At 34.1% G+C, this 20,351-nt stretch overlaps 1 protein-coding gene across 1 annotated transcript in view; it reads left to right on the top strand.

Moving 5' to 3' along the window:
* Positions 1-20,351, top strand: part of LOC102748372 (phospholipid-transporting ATPase ABCA3-like) — a gene marked incomplete at its 5' end in the record, with an annotated part of 211,336 nt that overhangs the window by 90,126 nt on the left and 100,859 nt on the right. Inside the window, 2 exons of the mRNA XM_081818872.1 lie at positions 1,378-1,495; positions 14,633-14,787. Of these exons, the coding sequence (XP_081674998.1) occupies positions 1,378-1,495; positions 14,633-14,787 (273 nt within the window). The remainder of the gene's footprint in view (positions 1-1,377; positions 1,496-14,632; positions 14,788-20,351) is intronic.

Here is a 20,351-nt window from a genome sequence, read left to right as displayed (position 1 = left end):
AACAAATGAAAATGAAAACACAACTGTTCAAAATCTTTGGGATGCAGCAAAGGCAGTCCTAAGAGGAAAGTATATAGCAATACAAGCCTTTCTCAAGAAACAAGAAAGGTCTCAAATAGACAACCTAACCCTACACCTAAAGGAACTGGAGAAAGAACAGCAAATAAAGCAGGAGATGAGAAATAATAAAGATCAGAGCAGAAATCAATGAAATAGAAACCAAAAGAACAGTAGAACAGGTCAATGAAACTAGGAGCTGGTTCTTTGAAAGAATTAATAGGATTGATAAACCCCTGACCAGACTTATCAAAAAGAAAAGAGAAAGGACCCAAATAAATAAAATCATGAATGAAAGAGGAGAGATAACAACGAACACCAAAGAAATACAGACAATTATAAGAACATATTATGAGCAACTATATGGCAGCAAATCAGACAATCTAGAAGAAATGGATGCTTTCCTAGAGAAGTATAAACTACCAAAACTGAACCAGGAAGAAATAGAAAACCTGAACAGACCCAAAACCAGTAAAGAAATTGAAGCAGTCATCAAAAATCTCCCAACAAACAAGAGCCCAGGGTCAGATGGCTTCCCAGGGGAATTCTACCAAACATTTCAAGAAGAATTAATACCTATTCTTCTGAAACTGTTCCAAAAAATAGAAATGGAAGGAAAACTTCCAAACTCATTTTATGAGGCCAGCATTACCTTGATCCCAAAACCAAAGACCCCAAAGACCCCAACAAAAAGGAGAATGCTCTTGTGAATCACCAAACTTCTGGCTGAAATCATGGCATCAGTTTTTCTCATTAGTGGCAACTTCTATGAAGTTTTCTAGCTCTTACTACAATTGAATAAGCCCAGAATTACTATATTACACTCTATATTATACATAGAATATAGAGAGGCCTCCATTTCCCTACCAAATGTGGATATGCCTTCACATCAATTTTGCCTAACATACAAACTCAGTGCACCTACAAATGTTCATTGTTCACAACATTATCTTTTTTTCACAAGTTTGATAGTATAATGTTGCTTCTCTTTTTTTTTTTTACTTCTTTGTTGTAGTTGACACATAGTGTTACATTAGTTTCAGGTGGACAATATAGTTATTTGACAAGTCTGTATGTTATGCTGTGCTCACCACCAGCATAGCTACCATCTGTCACCCTGCAATGCTATTATAGTACCACTGACCATGTTCTGTGTGCTGTACCTTTTATGCCCATGACTTGTTATTGCATAACTGGAAACCTGTACCTCCTACCTTCACCTGTTTTATAATGTTGTTTCTTCTAAGGATAGAGTATAGTGTTTTTTCTTTCATAAGTGATAGTGACAGATAACAAGTTATCCTTTCTTTTATCTCACAGGAATTTGGTGACAAAGTAGTAGTAAACAACATGTCTTTGAATTTATATAAGGGGCAAATCACTATTCTTGTAGGACAAAATGGGGCAGGAAAAACTACAGCCTTGTCTCTTCTCATAGGTATGTATTCAGCTCTGTTTAGAGCAGAAGTCAGGTTCCTTCTAAGGCTTCAAACCAATCAGAGCTTGTGGTATTGAGTATATTGTCATTTCAGTGTTGCAGTTTTTATTACACTTTAATTATTTACAATCAAGATGCTCTTGGTAATGTAATAAATTCATTTATTCAGTGAAAATATTTATATGCCTATTCTTTTCATAGGAATTGGTAATACAGTGGTGATTACAGGTTTGTTATGCTCAATTTTGTACACTGGTGGAAATATAGGAAAGAAACTTGAAGCTTAACATCATAAGTATGAAAGGAGATGTTATATGTGGGATGCTGTTCATCTAATAGAATGACACATAACCTGTTTGGGGGGTGAGAAAAAGGGAAGTGTCATCAAATCTGAGACAAATAGGATATATAAAGCTCTGCAAATGGAACCAAAGAATATTATAGACATAAGCAAAGACTAGGAGACTTGAAAGCAGGGAACTGACTAGATCAGAGATAGAATTTGAATAATAGCAAAAGATAAAGCTAGAGGAATAATCAAAAGGTCAAATCATGAAAGGTTTGGGAGAAGATTTTAATTTATGCTGACCGCAGTGAGAAGCCATGGAAGAATATTTTATATAGGTTTATATGTTAGATGCACTGCATTCACCAGAAAGGAAGAATGGATAAGAAATACTAGGGACAATTAGAATCGTGAATCCCATGTTGTGTGTGAGGTTAGCATAAGTTCCGGAGGCTGGAACGGGGCTGAGCCTAGTAGTTGAGATATAATAGCCTCTCCTTTGAAACTAAAATGATGCCAAAACTAGCTCAGGAAGGGCAGACACTACCGACATTCTCTGCTATTTTATATATTTGAACTGATTTCCTCTAAGTCTCAGTTAAACCTCTTCTTAACACCATGACTACCTAGGTAGTATCACAAGGTTATGATTTGAATTATCATTAACTTCATGATAATATATGCATTCTATATAGTTGATATGCTTTACATAAGTTATCTTGGAATACACTCCATGTTCTACATGTAATCTCAGAACACATAAAATGCACTTTTCCATTTGTATGTGCTCATGCCCTTTCTCTCAATGGGAGTGCCTGAACCACCTGTCCACCTATTGAAATCCTATTCATACACCAAGATGGAGCTCATAAGCAACCATTGGGAGCAAATTGTCAGAGATGGTAGCTCCAGGTTCTAGTCTCTTCATAGACAAGATAGATAAACAAGCACAAGATGTCAGACCTAATTTTGCCAGAACTCTGAAAATAGGAAAGACTTATAGCTATTAAACAAGACTAAATGAAGATAGAGGCAACTTAGAAGCAGGAGATGAGAGTGACATCAGAAATATGGTGAACTTGGAAGCTCCAGGCCCTCATCTCCGTAGAGACACTAAGTTAACAGCAATATACAGACAAACATATCTTTTTAAAAACTCCAGAAACCAGTTTGGATGCTGCAGCATGCAAATGTATGCATGGCCAATACCAAAAAGGGCAGGAAGCTTATGGCATTCTCTCACCCCAACCCCTCCCCCAATATGGCATGGCACAATCAGGAGGAAATGTTCCAATTCCAAGCTCCTCCCTTGGGACAGAAAGAAAAGACTAGAACTTGTATCCAATGTACTGGCTTGTCTAGGGGCTGCCCAAGGGACTGGTTTCTGTCTTGCCTAATGGAGAACCAATGGGAGTGGCAATGTTGGAAGTCACAGAAAAACAGAGGAAAATGCTGCAGCACTTTAAAGTATTTTAAAGCAGCAGGAAATCTGCAATTCCCCATTCAGGTGCCAAGGAAGCAACAGAATACAGGCAAGAGAACTACAAAAGAAATACAATCTCCAAGCTGCTTAAGGAAATTAAGACAGTTTGAAGCAGCCATATATAGTAGAATGAAAGCATATGCACAACCCCGAAGACCCATCCCCAGAAAATGTTTTAAGGTCCTAAAACCTCTAGCTGGGATGATGGGTGAAGGACTTCCCATGCCTGAAGCCAGTCCATAAAGACTGTGAGAGATGTCTGTTTTTTAAATGTTCAAATCTCAACAAAACATAAGGCATACCAAAAACAAAACAAAAAAACAAGGAAACCTGCCCCAAAGTAACAAAATAAAGCCGCAGAACATAACCCTTAAGAAACACAAATCTCTGAATTACCTGCCAAAGTCATTTTAAGATGTTCAATGATCTAAAAGAGAACACAGACAACAAAATGAAATGAGGAAAATGAAGCATGAACAAATAAAATACTAACAGGGGTAGAAGTAATTTTTTAAAAACCCAAACAAATCCTGGATATGAAAAATATAATAACTAATTTGAAAATTTTTATTGGAGGATTTCAACAGCAGAGTTGATCAGGCAGGAAAATTAATTAGTAAACTTGAAGATAGGTTATTTGCAATTATCAAGTCAGAGGAGTGAAAAGAATGAAGAAAAGTGAAGAGAGCCTAAATGATTTATGGGATATCATCAAGTGGGCCACTGTATGCACTATGAAAGTCCCAGAAAATAAGCGAAAGGGACAGAGTATTTATTTTAAAAAATAATGACTGAAAACTTGCCAAATTTGAGGGGAAAAAATGGACATACAAATTCAAGAAGGTCAGCAAATTACAAGTAGAATAAACTGTGAAAGAAACCCATAAATGAGACACATTATAATCAAACTCAAAATTCAAGAAACGAAAATCCTGAAAGAAGCAAGAGAAAAGTGACTCTTCGATTGCAGTTGATGTTCTTCAAGATTTTCAGAGGATTTTTCAGTGGAAACCTCGAAGGTCAGAAAGTAGTAGGATATTATATTGAAAGAAAAAACAACTACAACCAAGAAAACTATATGTCAAAACTTTGAAAAGTGAAGGGAAAATTCAGATTTCCCTAGTTAAGCAAAAGCTGAAAGAATTACCATCAGACCTCTCCTATAAGAAATTATAAAGAGAATCACTCGGAACGCCTGGGTGGCTCAGTTGGTTAAGGAACTGCCTTCAGCTCAGGTCATGATCCTGGAGTCCCGGGATCAAGTCCCACATCGGGCTCCCTGCTCGGCAGGGAGTCTGCTTCTCCCTCTGACCCTCCCCCCTCTCATGCTCTCTCTCTCTCATTCTCTCTCTCAAATAAATAAATAAAAATATTTAAAAAAAAAAGAATCACTCAAGTTGAAATTCAGGACACTAGACAGATACAAAACCATATAAAAATATAAACTTCTCTAATAAAGGTAAATATGTGAACAAATATAATTTGTAATTTTGGTCCATAAATTATAATTTTGTAATTACATTTTGGTGCATAAATTCACTTTTAACTCATATAGAACTTAAAAGCACAAAAATAATTATAAATCTATGTTAATGAGTACACAGTATATAAAGATGTAATTTGACATCAGAAACAAAGTGGAAGGGCAAGCCTATGAATAAAGTTATTGTCAGTTTAAATTGATCATTATAATTTTAAGATATTTACATTAATCCCTATGGTAGCCACAAAGAATATCTATAGAACACACACAAAGGAAACAGGAAAGGAATCAAAGCATGGCAATATTTTTTTAAAAAAGTGAAACACAGGGCGCCTGGGTGGCTCAGTAGTTAAGCATCTGCCTTCGGCTCAGGTCATGATCCCAGGGTCCTGGGATCGAGTCCCACATCGGGCTCCCTGCCCGGCAGGAAGCCTGTTTCTCCCTCTCCCACTCCCCCTGCTTGTGCTCCTGCTCTCTCTGTCTCTGTCAAATAAATAAATAAAATCTTTAAAAAAAAAAAAAGTGAAACACGAAGGCAGTAAAAGTAGTAGTGAGAAGCAAAATGCTACAGACAGAAAGTAATTAAGAAAATGGCAATAGTAAGTCCTTCCCTATCAATAATTACTTTTAAAGTAAATGGATTAAATTACCCAGTCATGGGCGTCTGGGTGGCTCAGTTGCTTAAGCATCTACCTTCGTTTCAGGTCATGATTCCAGAGTCCTGGGATGGAGCCCCACATCGGCCTCCCTGCTCAGCAGGGAGGCTGCTTCTTCCTCTCCCTCTGCTCCTCTCCCTGCTTGTGCTCTCTCACACTCTGTCTCTCAAATAAATAAAATCTTTAACAATAAATAAATAAAAACCCAATCAAAGGATATAGATTGACTAGATTTTTTAAAGGATACAAATATATGCTATCTTCAAGAGAATCACCTGAAATCTTAAGGACACACATAATCAAGTAAATAGATGAAAAATATATGCAAATGATGATCAGAGTAGAGGTGATGATACCAAATCAAACACCATTGCAAAGGGGAAAAAGGTATCAACTCAACAGGAAAATGTACAATTATATATTTACCAAACATCAGAGTTCTTAAAAAATGAAGCAAATATTGGAGAAAGAAAGAGAGAAATAGACAGTAACACAGTAATAGTAGGAGACCTTAATACCCCACTTTCAATAACTTGACAAAAACTCTATAAGAAAATAGAGATCTTTAACAACAGTTGGACCCTACAGTCATGTACTAAACATTCAACCCAACAGCAGCAGAATATACATTATTCTCAATAAGACATGGTACATTCTCCAGCAGAGATCACATGTTTGTTTACAAAACAAATCTTAACAAATTTTAAAATAATAAAATTATACAAAATATCTTTTCCAGTCACAATAGAATGAAACTACAAATCATTAGGAGAAGGAAAATTGGAAAATCCAACAACTAATGGGTCAAAGGAGGAATTACAAAGTAGAAGTATCTTGAGAAAATTTTAAATGAAAACAACATACAAAACTTACAGGATGCATCAAAAACAGTGCAAAAATGGAATTCTATCATTGTGAACACTTATATTAAAAAAAGAAAAATCTGATATTAACAACTTAATTGCTTACTTTAAGGAACTAGAAAAAGAATAACAAACTAAACCCAAAGATAGTAGAAGGAAGAATATAATAAAGATCACTGTGGAGATAAAGAATGGGAAAATAATAGGAAAAAATAAAACTTAAGAATTGGTTTTTTGAAAAAATCAACAAAATTGAAAAAATTCAAATAATTAAAATAAAAATTAGATGTGGGATATTACAGCCTATGCCACAGAAATAAAATGGATCATAAGAAAACATTATGAACAACTGTATATTAGAAAACTTCATAACCTAGAAGAAATGGGTAAATTCCTAGAAACATGCATCCTACCAAGACTGAATCATAAAGAAATAGAAAATCTGAACACACAACTACTAAGGGAATTGAACAGTAATGAAAAACCTCTCAAAAGAAAAGCTCAGAACCAGATGATTTCACTGGAGAGTTCTACCAAACATTTAAAGAAACATTAACACCAGTCCTCTTCAAATTCTTTGAAAAGATTGAAGAGGAGAGTACACTTATTACATCATTCTATAAGGCCTGTATTACCCTGATACCAAAGTCAGACTAGGACACTACAAGATAAGAAAACTATAGACCAATGTCCCTAATCAACGTAGATATAAAACTCAGAAAAAAAAAAACTGCAAAACTAAATTCAACAATACATGAAATGGGTCATATACCGTGACCAAGTGGGATGTATTTCTGGAATGTAAGGATGGTTTGACATACAAAATCAATGTAATACATCATGACCAGAATCGAGGACAAAAGCCACATGATCATATCAATGATGCAGAAATTGATTTTTTGAATGTTGATTTTGTATATAGCAACTCTATATATTCTATCACAAAGCACATGTGTGTGTGGAGTTGTTAAGGTTTTATACATGTAAGATCATGCCATTGCAAACACAGGTAATTTTACTTCTTCTTATCCAGCTTGGATATCTTTTATTTCTTGCCTAATTGCTTTGGCTAGGCCCTCCATTACTATGAATAGACGTGGTGACAGGAGGCACCCTTATTTTGGTTCCAGTCTTACGGGAAAAGCTTTTAGTTTTTCACCATAAAGAATTATGTTAGCTGTGGGCTTTTAATATATGGCCTTTTTATGTTGAGGAAATTTGCTTCTATTTCTAGTTTGTTGAGAAAAATGTCTTATACATTATCATGAAAGAGAGTTCAATTTTGCCACGTTTTCTCTGTGTCTATCGAGATGATCATGCGATATTTTAGATCCATCATTCTGTTAATATGGTGTATCACATCAATTGATTTTTGAATATTGAGTCATCCTTACGTCTCATGGATAAATCCCACTTGGACATGGTGTATGATCCTTTTAATGTGTTGTTCAATTCAGTTTGCTAGTATTTTGTTGAGAACTTTTGCATCTATTTTTATCAGAGTTATTTGCCTTATAGTGTCTTTGTCTGGCTTTGGTGTTAGGGTAATGCTTGCCTCATAAAATGAGTTTGGAAGTATACCCTCATTTTCAGTTTTTGGAAGAGTTTGAGAAGGACTGGTGTTAATTCTTCTTTAGAAGTTTGATAGAATTCACCAGTGAAGCCATCTGTCTCTGGGCCTTTGTCAGGAGGTTTTTGATTACTGTTTCAATCTCATTACTTACTATAGTTCTGTTTAGATTTTCTGTTTCTTCATGATTCATTCTTGGTAAATTTTATGTTTCTAGGAATTTATCCATTTCTTCTAGGTTATCCAGTTTGTTAGCATGTAATTATTCAGAGTAATTTCTTATGAACTTTTTTATTTTTGTGATGTCAGTTGTAATGTCTTTTCTGATTTTGAGTCTTCTCACTTTTTTTTAGTCTTGTAGGTTTGTCAATTATGTTTATCTTTCCAAAAACCAACCTTACTTTCAATGATTTTTTTCCTATTCTTTTTCTGGTCTCTACTTTGGTCATTTTTTCTGTAACCTTTGTTATTTCCTTCTTTCTGCAAACTTTGCAATTAGTTTGTTATTTTTCTAGTTTTTTGAGGTGTAAAGTTAGATTGTGTGTTTTTTACCTTCTTTTTTTTGATGTGGGCATTTATCAGTATTCTTTTTTAGTGCTGCTTTTGCTGCATTCTGTGGGTTTTAATATTTTGTATTTTCATTTTTATTTGTCTCAAAATATTTTCTTTTTTTTTTTGAAGATTTTATTTATTTATTTATTTGAGAGAGAGAATGAGATAGAGAGCATGAGAGGGGGGAGAGTCAGAGGGAGAAGCAGACTCCCTGCTGAGCAGGGAGCCCGATGCGGAACTCGATCCCGGGACTCCAGGATCATGACCTGAGCTGAAGGCAGTCGCTTAACCAACTGAGCCACCCAGGCGCCCTCAAAATATTTTCTAACTTCCCTTTTTCTTCCTTCTTTGAACCATTGGTTTTTCAGGAATATGATGTTTAATTTCCACATTTACAAATTTTTCAGTTTTTATTCTTTTGCTTCCTAGTTTTGTCCCATTGTGGTTTGAAAGATACTTGGTATGACTTCAGTCTTAAATTTGTTATGACTTACTTAAATTTGTTATGACTTACTTAAATTTGTTATGACTTAAAATTGTATATGACTTACTTTGTGACCTAATATATGATATATCCTGGAGAATGTTTTATGTGCATTTGAAAAGTGTGTATATTTTCTGCTGTTAAGTGGAATGCTTATTAGGTCCATTTGGTCTTTAGTGTTGTTCACTTCTGCTGTTTAGTTGTTGATCATCTGTCTAGATGTTTTATCCATTATTGAAAGTGTGATATTAAAGTCTCCATGTAATATAATATTGCTATGTATTCTTCCCTGTAGTTCTGCCAATGTTTGCTTTATATATGTAGGTGCTCTAACGTTGGGCACATATATTTATAATTGTTATATCTTTCTGTAACTTTAATTTTTTATTATATGATATAACCATTATACTGTTCTCTCTCTCGTGACATATTTTACTTAAAGTCTATTTTGTCTGATAGAAGTATAGCCACCCCTGCTCTCTTTGGTTACCATTTACATTGAATGTCTTTTTTCATGCCTTCACTTTCTGCCTATATGTGTCCTTAAATCTAAAGTTCCTTGTAGAATAACAAGTGTTGGCGAGGATGTTGAGAAAGGGGAACCCTCTTACACTGTTGGTGGGAATGCAAGCTGGTACAGCCACTCTGGGAAACAGAATGGAGGTTCCTCAAGACATTAAAAATAGAGCTACCCTATGCCCCAGCAATTGCACTACTAGGTATTTACCCCAAAGATACAGACATAGTGAAAAGAAGGGGCACATGCACCCCAGTGGTCATAGGAGCAATGTCCACAATAGCCAAACTGTGGAAGGAGCCGAGGTGCCCTTCAACAGATGAATGGCTAAAGAAGATGTGGTTCATATATACAATGGAATATTACTCAGCCATCAGAAAGGATGAATATCTACCACTTATATCGACATGGCTGGAACTGGAGGGGATTATACTAAGTAAAATAAGTCAATCAGAGAAAGACAGTTATCATATGGTTTCACTCATATGTGGAACATAAAGAATAGTGCAGAGGACAAAAGGGGTGGGGGAGGGGAAACTGGAAAGAAATCAGAGAGGGAGACAAACCATATGAGACTCTTGACTCTGAGAAACAAATTGAGGGTTGCAGAAAGGGAGGTGGGTGGAGGGATGGGGTAACTGGGTGATGGGCATTAAAGAGGGCACATGATATGATGAGCACTGGGTGATATACACAACTAATAAATCATTGAACATTATATTAAAAACTAATGATGTGCTATACCTTGGCTAATTGAATTTAAATAAAATAAATAAAAAATAAAGTTCCTTGTAGAGAGCGTATAGTTAGGTATTGTTAGTTTATCCATTCAGGCACTCTGTATCTTTTTGGGTCTTTTCATTTAAACTTAAAGTAATTATTGATAGGGAAGGGCTCACCATTGCCATTTTTAAAATTGTCTGTCCTACAGTTCTTTTGCCCTCTACTTTTTTCTTTCATAAATATATATTTTTTTAATTTTAATTTATATATATATATACATATATATTACAGACTTTGGTTCATTTCTGTTTGTCTTTTGTGTTTATTCTGTAAGTATTTCCTTTATGGTTACCTTGGAACTTACATAAAATATTTTATAGTTATTACAGTTATAATATTCTATGTAAACTAATAACAACTGACCTTTAATCACAAACAGAACTCAGTAATTTTATTTCTTCCACATAAATATGCTTTACGTTAATGTCACAATTTACATCTTTTTATGTTGTATGTTGATCAACATTTTTATATGTATAATATTTAAATACTTTTTTGTCTTTTAACTTTTATACTAAAAATAAGAGTGATTTACTCACCACTATTACATGTATTATATACTCACCATAGTATTATAGTATTCTGTATTTGTCTATATATTTACCTTTACCAATGAGTTTTATATTTTAATATGCTTTCATATTACCATTTAGCATCCTTATGTTTCATCTTGAATAACTCTAACATTTCTTGTAATGGAGGTCTCCTAGTAATGAACTCTCAACTTTTGTTTGTCTGATAAAGTCTTAATTGCTTCTTCATTTTTGAAAGACTGTTTTGCTAGGTCATAATGATTCAACAATTCTCTACATCACTCAGTGTTCATCACAATAAGTGTACTCCGTTTTTTAATCTTAATTCCAGTGTAGTTAACATACAGTGTTTTATTAGTTTGGGCTGTATAATATAGTGATTCAACAGTTTCATATATTACTCAGTGCTCATCAAGGTAAGTGTACTCTTCATCTTTTTCTTGATTAAGTATTGGGTTGGCTCAGTTGTTAAGCGTCTGCCTTTGGCTCAGGTCATGATCCCAGGGTCCTGGGATCAAGCCCTGCATTGGGCTTCCTGCTCCGTGGGAGGCCTGCTTCTCCCTCTCCCACTCCCCCTGCTTGTGTTCCCTCTCTTTCTGTGTCTCTCTCTCTGTCAAATAAAAAATAAATAAAATAAAATAAAATTTAAGTATTGGGTTACTGTAAACCTTTGAATATTTTTCTGAGTTTAACAAGTTGATTCTGGTAGTTTTTGCCTTTTTTTTTTTTTTGTCTTCCTATAGAAAAACAAGTGCTTTGACTTCCCTGATCTTCCACTATTACTGTCATTTAAAACATCTTAAAATGAAAGAATTTGAGTAATGATATAAGAAGGAAGGAATCTAATGAAAGTAAAACTCTGAATTCTTCACACATTTTCAATAAGTCTTTTCTAATTGTTTATAAAATATTTTATTAATGTTATTACTATATAACATATTTCATGTTCAGCTTTTAAAGAACATAATTTTATATTGAAATTTCCTTATGTGGATATAGTCTATATATATTATTTCCAAGGCCACATGGTATTTCTAGTAGTTACATAGTATTCTTTTTAAAGCCATATAGTAGTGTTTTAAATTAATATGCTATAGTTAACTTGTCATTTTCTTTTTAATTTTTTTTAGCATTTACCTTCAATGCTAAATAAGTAACCCTATTTAGATGTCTTTGAAACACTTTTCCACTTTGGAATATATTTTTAAATATAATATTCAAAAATATATTTTAAGACTGTATATTTTTTAATCATCGCAATAGATGCAGAAAAGCATTTGACAAAATTCAACATCCACTTATAATAAAGACTCTCAACAAACTGGGCATAAAGGGAACATACTTTAACATAACAAAGGCCATATATGACAAGCCCACAGCTAACATCATATTCAATAGCAAAAAGCTAAAAGCTTTTCCTCTAAGATCAGGAATAATATAAGGATGCCCACTCTTGCCACTTTTATTTAACACACTTATTAATTAGGCAAGAAAAGGAAATAAAAAGCATCAAAATCAAAAAGAAAAAAACTCAATATTTACAGATGACATACATAAAAAAACTATAAAGACTCTACTAAACTGTTAGTACTAATAAATTCAGTAAAGTTGCAGGACACAAAATCAATTTACAAAAATCTGTTGTGTTTCTATGCACTAATAAACTATCAGAAAAAGGTGTGCCTGGGTGGCTCAGTCAGTTAAGCATCTGATTCTTGATTTCAGCTCAGGTCATGATCTCAGGGTCATGATATTGAGCTCTGCATTGGGCTCATGCTGAGCATGGAGTCTTTGGGGGATTCTCTCTCTCCCTCTGCCCCTCCCTCCCTGCTTGTATTCTCTCTCTCAAAAAGAGAAATTAAGAGGAAAACACCACTTACAATTACATCAAAAAGAATAAAATACCTAGGAGTAAATTTAACCAAGGAGGTGAAGCACCTGTACACTGAAAACTATAAGACATTCATGAAAAGGAGTGAATAAGACACAAATAAGTGGAAAATATTCCATACTGTGGACTGGAAGAATTAATATTATTAAAATGTCCATACTACCCAAAGCAAACTACAAGTTCAGTGCAATTCCCATCAAAATTCCTATGGCATTTTTCACAGAAATAGAACAAACAATCCTAAAATTTGTATGGAACTGCAGTAGTCCCTGAATAGCCAAAGTAATCTTGAGAAGGTGTAGGCATCAAGCTTCCTTATTTCAAACTATGTCACAAAGCTAGTCACCAAAACAGTATGGTATTGGCATAAAAACAGACACAGATCAATGGAGCAGTATAGAGAGCCTAAAAATAAACGAATGCATATATGGTCAGTTAATTTACAATAAAGGAGCCAAGAATACACAATGGAGAAAGGATAGTCCCTTCAATAAATGGTGTTGGGAAAACTGGATCACTATCTTACACCATATACTATAAAATTAACTCAAAATGGATTAAAGACATGAACATATAAGACCTGAAACCACAAAACTCCTGGATGAAAATCTAGGCAGTAAGCTCCTTGACCTCAATCTTGGAGATGATTTTGGGGATTTAATACCAAAAACAAAGTCAACAAAAAGCAATGATAAATAGGTGGGGCTACATCAAACAAAAGCTTCACAGCAAAGGAAACGATAAACAAAATGAAAAGTAACCTACTGAATAGGAGAAAATATTTGCAAGTCATGTCTGATAAGGTGTTAATATCCAAAATATATAAAGAACTGATGTAACTCAATAGCAAAAAAATCCAATTTAAAAGATGGGCAAAGGATTTGAATAGATATTTTTCAAGAGCAGCAGATAGATGGCTAACAAGTACATGAAAAGAGGCTCAACATCACTTATCATGAGGGAAATATAAATCAGAACCAGAATGAGATATCACCTCACACCTGTTAGAACGACTGTTATCAAAATGCCAAGAAATAACAAGTGTTGGTGAGGATGTGGAGAAGAGGGAACCCTTGTACACCGTTTGTGGAAATTAAATTGGTGCAGCCACTATGGAGAACAGTATGAAGATTCCTCAAAAAATTAAAAATAAAACTATCATATGATTCTGCAGTTTCACTTCTGGGTATTTACTTAAAGGAAATGAAAACACAAACTCAAAAACATATATCCATGGAATATATCCGTTGGCACGGAAGCAACCTAAGTGTCCTTTGGTGGACTAATGGATTTAAAACAAATGTGGAGTTGATCTTTCTACCAACCTGGATTGTTTTGGGATTATCACGTGAATGGGAAATTTCTGTCTTTTTAAAGCTTCTCTGTGGCCTCTTTAATAATAGCAGGTTAGGGCGCCTGGGTGGCTCAGTTGGTTAAGCGACTGCCTTCAGCTCAGGTCATGATCCTGGAGTCCCAGGATTGAGTCCCGCATCGGGCTCCCTGCTCGGCAGGGAGTCTGCTTCTCCCTCTGACCCTCCTCCCTCTCATGCTCTCTGTCTCTCATTCTCTCTGTCTCAAATAAATAAAATCTTATCTTTAAAAAATAATAATAATAATAGCAGGTTAGCCTTTACCCTAACTCAGTGGTCCTCAAGGTCTGGTCCTCTGACTAGCCCCAATCTTATGTTTTTCATAACATCTACACAGTACCTAATCTGGTTCACAAATAAAGTAACAGTCTGTAATGTGAATATATTAGAATATAGCAAATTATTTGTATGTTTTTATTACCAATATAATCCATACACATTGTAGAAAATTTGTATACAAAAGCAGAAAAGAACAAAAATTAAAAGATAGCTAATCCTACTACCTAGATGTAATTATTGATATTTTCCTGAACTATTCTGTAGGAGATAGTGCTAATTCTTTTGAGTAATCCACAAGCAGGCTGAATTTAAGATACTAATTTACAATATCTTATAATGCTCTCTCACCAAAGCTCAGCTTCTTTTATGTCTTCTGCTTACTCGTAGGTTGTTACCCTCCTACCAGAGGAGAGGTTTATATTCATGGATTTGACATCTCAAAGAACATAATTGAGATTCGAAAAAACTTGGGCTTCTGCCCACAACATGACATGTTGTTTAATGACTTGACACTTTCAGAACACCTTTTTTTCTACTCTGTGGTGAGTCAGAAATGTTTTAAAATTATACAGTAAATTTATTTTTTTTCTTTTGATATATAGACATGTAAAGTTTAACACATTCAGCTAGCACCATAGAATATTTTCATCACCGGAAAACACTCCCTTGTGCTATTCCTTTGAGAATACCATATAAATGGAATCATATAGTATGTAACCTTAAAAGATTAACTACTTAGAGCATAATGCCTTCGAGATCCATCCACACTTGTATGATCATTAGTGTATTTCTTTTAATTGCTGGGTAATATATCATGTTTAGATGTAATACAGTACACCAATTAAAGGACATTTGGGTTGTTTACACTTTGAGTATGAACAAAGCTGTTCTGAATTTCATGTATAAAGTTTTTTGTGTGTAAACATAATTTTTCATTTCTCTCAGAATGAGATTACCGGATCATATTTTACGTTTTTAACTTTATGAGAAACTGCCAAACTGCTTTCTAGAGTGACTATACCATTTTGCAGCCCCACCAGCAGTGTAGGAAAGTTCCAATTGGTTCATATCCTTTCCAGAATTTGGTATTGTAATACTTTTTAACATATTTTTTTTTTGAAAGGGAGACAGAGCACAAGTGGCGGTGGGGGGCAGAAGGAGAGGGAGAGAGAGAAGCTCAAGCAGACTCTGCACTTAGTGCAGAGCTCAACGTGGGGCTCAATCCCATGACCCTGAGATCATGATCTGAGCTGAAATCAAGAGTCAGATGTTTAACCAGCTGAGCCACCCAGACACCCCTATACTTCTTAACATTTTAACGATTCTAATAGATGTGTAGTTGTATATCATCCTGCTTTTAATTTGCATTTCATGAATGGCTAATGGTGTTGATTAACTTTCTTGGGCTTATTTCCCATTTTTATACCCTCTTTGATGAAATATTTGTTCAGGCCCTTTGTCCACTTTTAAAATCTGGGTGGTTCATTTTGTTATTAAATTTTTGAGAGCTCTTTATTCTGGATGTGTGTCCTTTGTTGGATAATGTGCTTTGTAAATATTTTCCCTATTTCTGTAGTTTCTTTTCATTTTCTTGGCAATGCTTTTTACAGAGCAAAAGTGTTTAATACTGAAATCCAATTTATCACATTTTTTATCACATTTTTCTTAAGGAATCCTGCCTTTGCTGTCTTTTCTAGAACTCTGTACCTAACCCCAAGACATGAAGATTTATTCTGTATTTTCTTCTAAATTTTTTTATTTTTACATTACACTTAGATTTGTGGTCCATTTTTGGGTTAGTCTTTGCTTAAAGGTGTAAAATGTAGATCTAGGTTCATTGTTTTGCATATTGATGATCAATTGTTCTAAAACGATTTTTCAAAAATACTGTTCTTTCATTTTGAATTGCTTTTTGCATTGTCAAAGATCAAACGGTCATATTTCTGTGGACTTACTTATCAACTCTCTTTTATGTGCTATTGATCCACACTGCCCTGATTTGTATAGCTTTATAGTAATTCTTAATATGGGATAATGCTATTCATCCAACTATATTCTTTTTCAAAAGTGTTTTAGCTATTATAGCTGTTTGGCTCTTCTAGATAAATTTGTGTATTATCTCTTATGTGTCTACAAAATTCTGCTGTGATTTTGATTGGTATTACATTAAACCTGTATATCACTTTGGAGAAAGTTAACATTGTTACCATGTTGAGATTTCAAATCCTTGATCATGGTATTTCTATTAACTTAAGTCTTTGATATCATCACCATTTTTAGTTTTCACTATACAAGTCCTATATATTTTTTTCATTATTTGGAGCCTTAAAAAGTTGTTCATTTCGGGCGCCTGGGTGGCTCAGATGGTTAAGCGTCTGCCTTCCACTCAGGTCATGATCCCAGGGTCCTGGGAACGAGTCCCACATCAGGCTTCCGGCTCAGCGGGGAGCCTGCTTCTCCCTCTGACCCTCTCCCCTCTCATGCTGTTTCTCTCTCGCTCGCTCTCTAAAAAATAAATAAATAAAATATTAAAAAAAAAAAAGTTGTTCATTTCTTGTACATAGAAAAATGATTGATATTTTATGTTAACCTATTGTTCTTTGACCTTACTAAGCTCACTTAATGGGTTTAGGAGGGGTTTTTCTTTTTGTAGATTCCTTGGTTTTGTGCATAGACAATCATATCATTGGAGAATAGGGATAGTTTCTTTGTGCCAATATGTTTGCCTTTTATTTCTTTTTTTGCATGCCACACCGGCTAGGAACAGCATAATGTTGTGGGCATCCTTGACTTGTTTCTGATCTCCGGGGATAGCATTCTGTTTTTCACCATTAAAAATTTTTTTGCAGATACCCTTTATCACTGTGAGGAAGTTCCTTTCCTTGTTTTTTTTAATTTTATTTTAATTCTAGTATAGTTAACATACAGTGTTATATTAGTTTCAGGTGTACAACATAGTGATTCAACAATTCTGTATATTAAGGTGTGCTCATCACAATAAATATACTCTTAATCTCCTTCACCTGTTTCAGCCATCCCCCCCCACACACACACCCCCACTCTAGTAACCATCTGTTTGTTCTCTGTAGTTATTTAAGAGTCTGTTTTTTGGTTTGTCTCTTTTTTCTTTGGTCATTTGTTTCATTTCTTAAATTCCACATATGAGTGAAATCATTTCATATTTGTCTTTCTCTGACTGACTTATTTCACTTGGCATTATACCCTCTAGATCCATCCATGGTTTTGCAAATGGCAAGAGTCCATTCTGCTTTATTGCTGAGTAATATTCCAGTGTGTGTGTGTGTGTGTGTGTGTGTAATCTTCCTTATGTGATTCAATATTATTTAATGCCCTGCTCATGTGGCTTCTAAAATGATCTGCCTTCTCTTTCTAATGTGAGCATTTATTGCTATGATTTTTCCTCTTAAGCACTCCTTTGTTGCACTCCACAAATTTTGATACAATTTTTTATATTTTCATTTTTATTCAGTTCAAAATATTTTCTACATTCCTGAGACTTATTCTGTGACTCATCATTTACAAGTATGATCTTTAATGTACAAGTGATGGAAAGTTGTCCTGCTTTCTTTCTGTTAAGCTTAGTTTAATTCTATTTTGGTCAGAGATCATATTGTGTAATTTTAAGTGTTTTAAAACTGCTAGGGTTTTATGACTGAGGATATGGTCTATCTTGGTAACTATTCCATATGCACTTGAGAAGAATATGTTTTCTGCTGTTTGGTTGGAATTTTCTGTAAACATCAATTAGATTCAGTAACTTGATCTTGTTTAGTTCTTCTGTATATTTGCTTTCTGTGTAGTTGTTCTGTTACTTAGTGAAGAGTATTTCTGAAATATCCTATTATAGTCATGTATTTTTCTATTCTTCATTTCCATTCTATTCTTCTTTGTTTCCTGTATTTTAAGTTCTTTTGTTAGATGTATGCACATTTAAGATTATTATGTCTCATTATTCTCTTTATCAACATGTGATGTCCCTCTTTTGTCTCTGGTAATTTTTTGTTGTTGTTCTGAAGTCAACTTTATCTGATATTAGTATAACCATTCCAGCTTTCTTTTGATTTGTGTTTTTTTAATTAAGTTCAGTTAGCCAACATATAGTACATAACTAATTTTTGATGTAGTGTTCAATGATTCATTAGTTGCGTATAACACCCAATATTTTGTGTTCTCATGGTATATCTTCTTTAAACACTTTACCTTAAAATAACCTATATCATTAAATTTTAAGTGAGCTCCTTGTAGACATTATATTAAAAAGTCATGTTTTCTATACAATCTGAAAATGTCTTTTAATTGATCTGTTTAGATAATTTAGTTTTAATGTAACTACTAGTAAGTTTATATTTAAATCTATCCTTTTATTATTCTCACTTTTTTTCTCTGCCCTTTCCAGTTTTATTTTGGGTTATTTGTTATTTTTTTAGTATTCCATTTCAGTTTGTCAATTGTGATTTTTACTATATCTCTTGTATACACTTACAGTGATTGCTGTAGACATTGCAAAATACAACCTTAAGCTTTTCACAGTTATTTAGAATCAATATTTTCTGACTTTATTTGGATTGTAGAAACCTTACCACTTACTTGTAGGTTTTTTATCCTCCTCCCTTTATGCTATAGTTGTCAGATATTACATATACAAATACTGAAAACATCAGACAATGCTATATTTTTCATTTAAAACTACCTAGTATGTTTAAAGAATCATAAGAAAATAATAGTTATTTTACTTACTGTTTTTTTATCATTCATAATGTTTTGGGTTTTATATATTATTTCTCTTCTGTTTGAAAAATACTCTTTATCAGTTCTTTTAGACCAGTACTCCTGGCTACTGTTTCTCTTAGTTTTCCTTCACTTGAAAGTACCTTTAATTTACTACCATTTTTCAAGAATTTTTTTTTAAATTTTTTTATTCTTATATTATCCCCATACATTACATCATTAGTTTTAGATGTAGTGTTCCATGATTCATTGTTTGTGCATAATACCCAGTGCTCCATGCAGAATGTGCCCTCCTCAATACCCATCACCAGGCTAACCCATCCTCTCACCCCCCTCCCCTCTAGAACCCTCAGTCTGATTTTCAGAGTCCATAGTCTCTCATGGTTTCAAGAATATTTTTGCTTGACATAGAAATCTGGGTTAACAGTTCTTTTCCTTCAGCAGTTAAAAATGTTTCTCCACTGCTTTCTGGACACCATGGTTTCTGATGAGACATACAGTCATCTGAATTATTCTCCTATAGATAATATGTCATTTTTCTCTGGGTGCTCTCAAAAATTTTTTTGTCTTTACTTTCAGCAATTTGGTTAGGATTTGTTTGGTGCGGATTTCTTTGAGTTTATCTGGATGGAGTTTAGTCACCTTCTTCAATCTGTAGGTTTGTGTTTTTTTCCAAACCTAGGAAGTTTTCAGTCACTATTTCTTCAAATATTATTTCAGCCATATATTCTTTCTTCTCTCCTTCCGGAACTTCAGTGACATGAATATTAGACATTTTGTTATTGTCCCAAATGTCCCTTGGGCATTGTTTTTAAGTTTTTACTTATATTTCAGTTAGTTAACATACAATGTCATATTAGTTTCAGGTGTACAATTTAGTGATTCAACACTTTCATATAGCTGTTCATTTTTTTTAATCATTTATTTCTCTGTTCAGATTGGATAATTTTTATTGACCTACTTTCAAGTTCACTGACCCTTTACTCTATAATTTTTATTCTACTACTATTGAGTATATCTAATGAGCTTTTTATTTTGGTTATTGAATTTTTTAGTTTTAAGATTTCCATTAATTTCTTTTTCTTTATTTTGATGTACTCTCTACTTTTTTTTTTTTTTTTTTTAGATTTTATTTATTTATTTGACAGAGAAAGACACAGGGAGAGAGGGAACACAAACGGGGAGTGGGAGAGGGAGAAGCAGACTCCCTGCCGAGCAGGGAGCCCGACGCGGGACTCGATCCCGGGACTCCAGGATCATGACCTGAGCCGAAGGCAGTCGCCTAACCAACTGAGCCACCCAGGCGCCCTGTACTCTCTACTTTAATTCCAGCATCTGTGCCATCCTAACATTGATA

The sequence above is a fragment of the Leptonychotes weddellii genome, chromosome 5 (assembly GCF_054177405.1).
Source record: "Leptonychotes weddellii isolate Sample4059 chromosome 5, ASM5417740v2, whole genome shotgun sequence".
Classification (NCBI taxonomy): domain Eukaryota; kingdom Metazoa; phylum Chordata; class Mammalia; order Carnivora; family Phocidae; genus Leptonychotes; species Leptonychotes weddellii.
The sequence above is the reverse complement of the archived record's forward strand: the minus strand, read 5'-3'. Positions and strand labels throughout refer to the sequence as shown.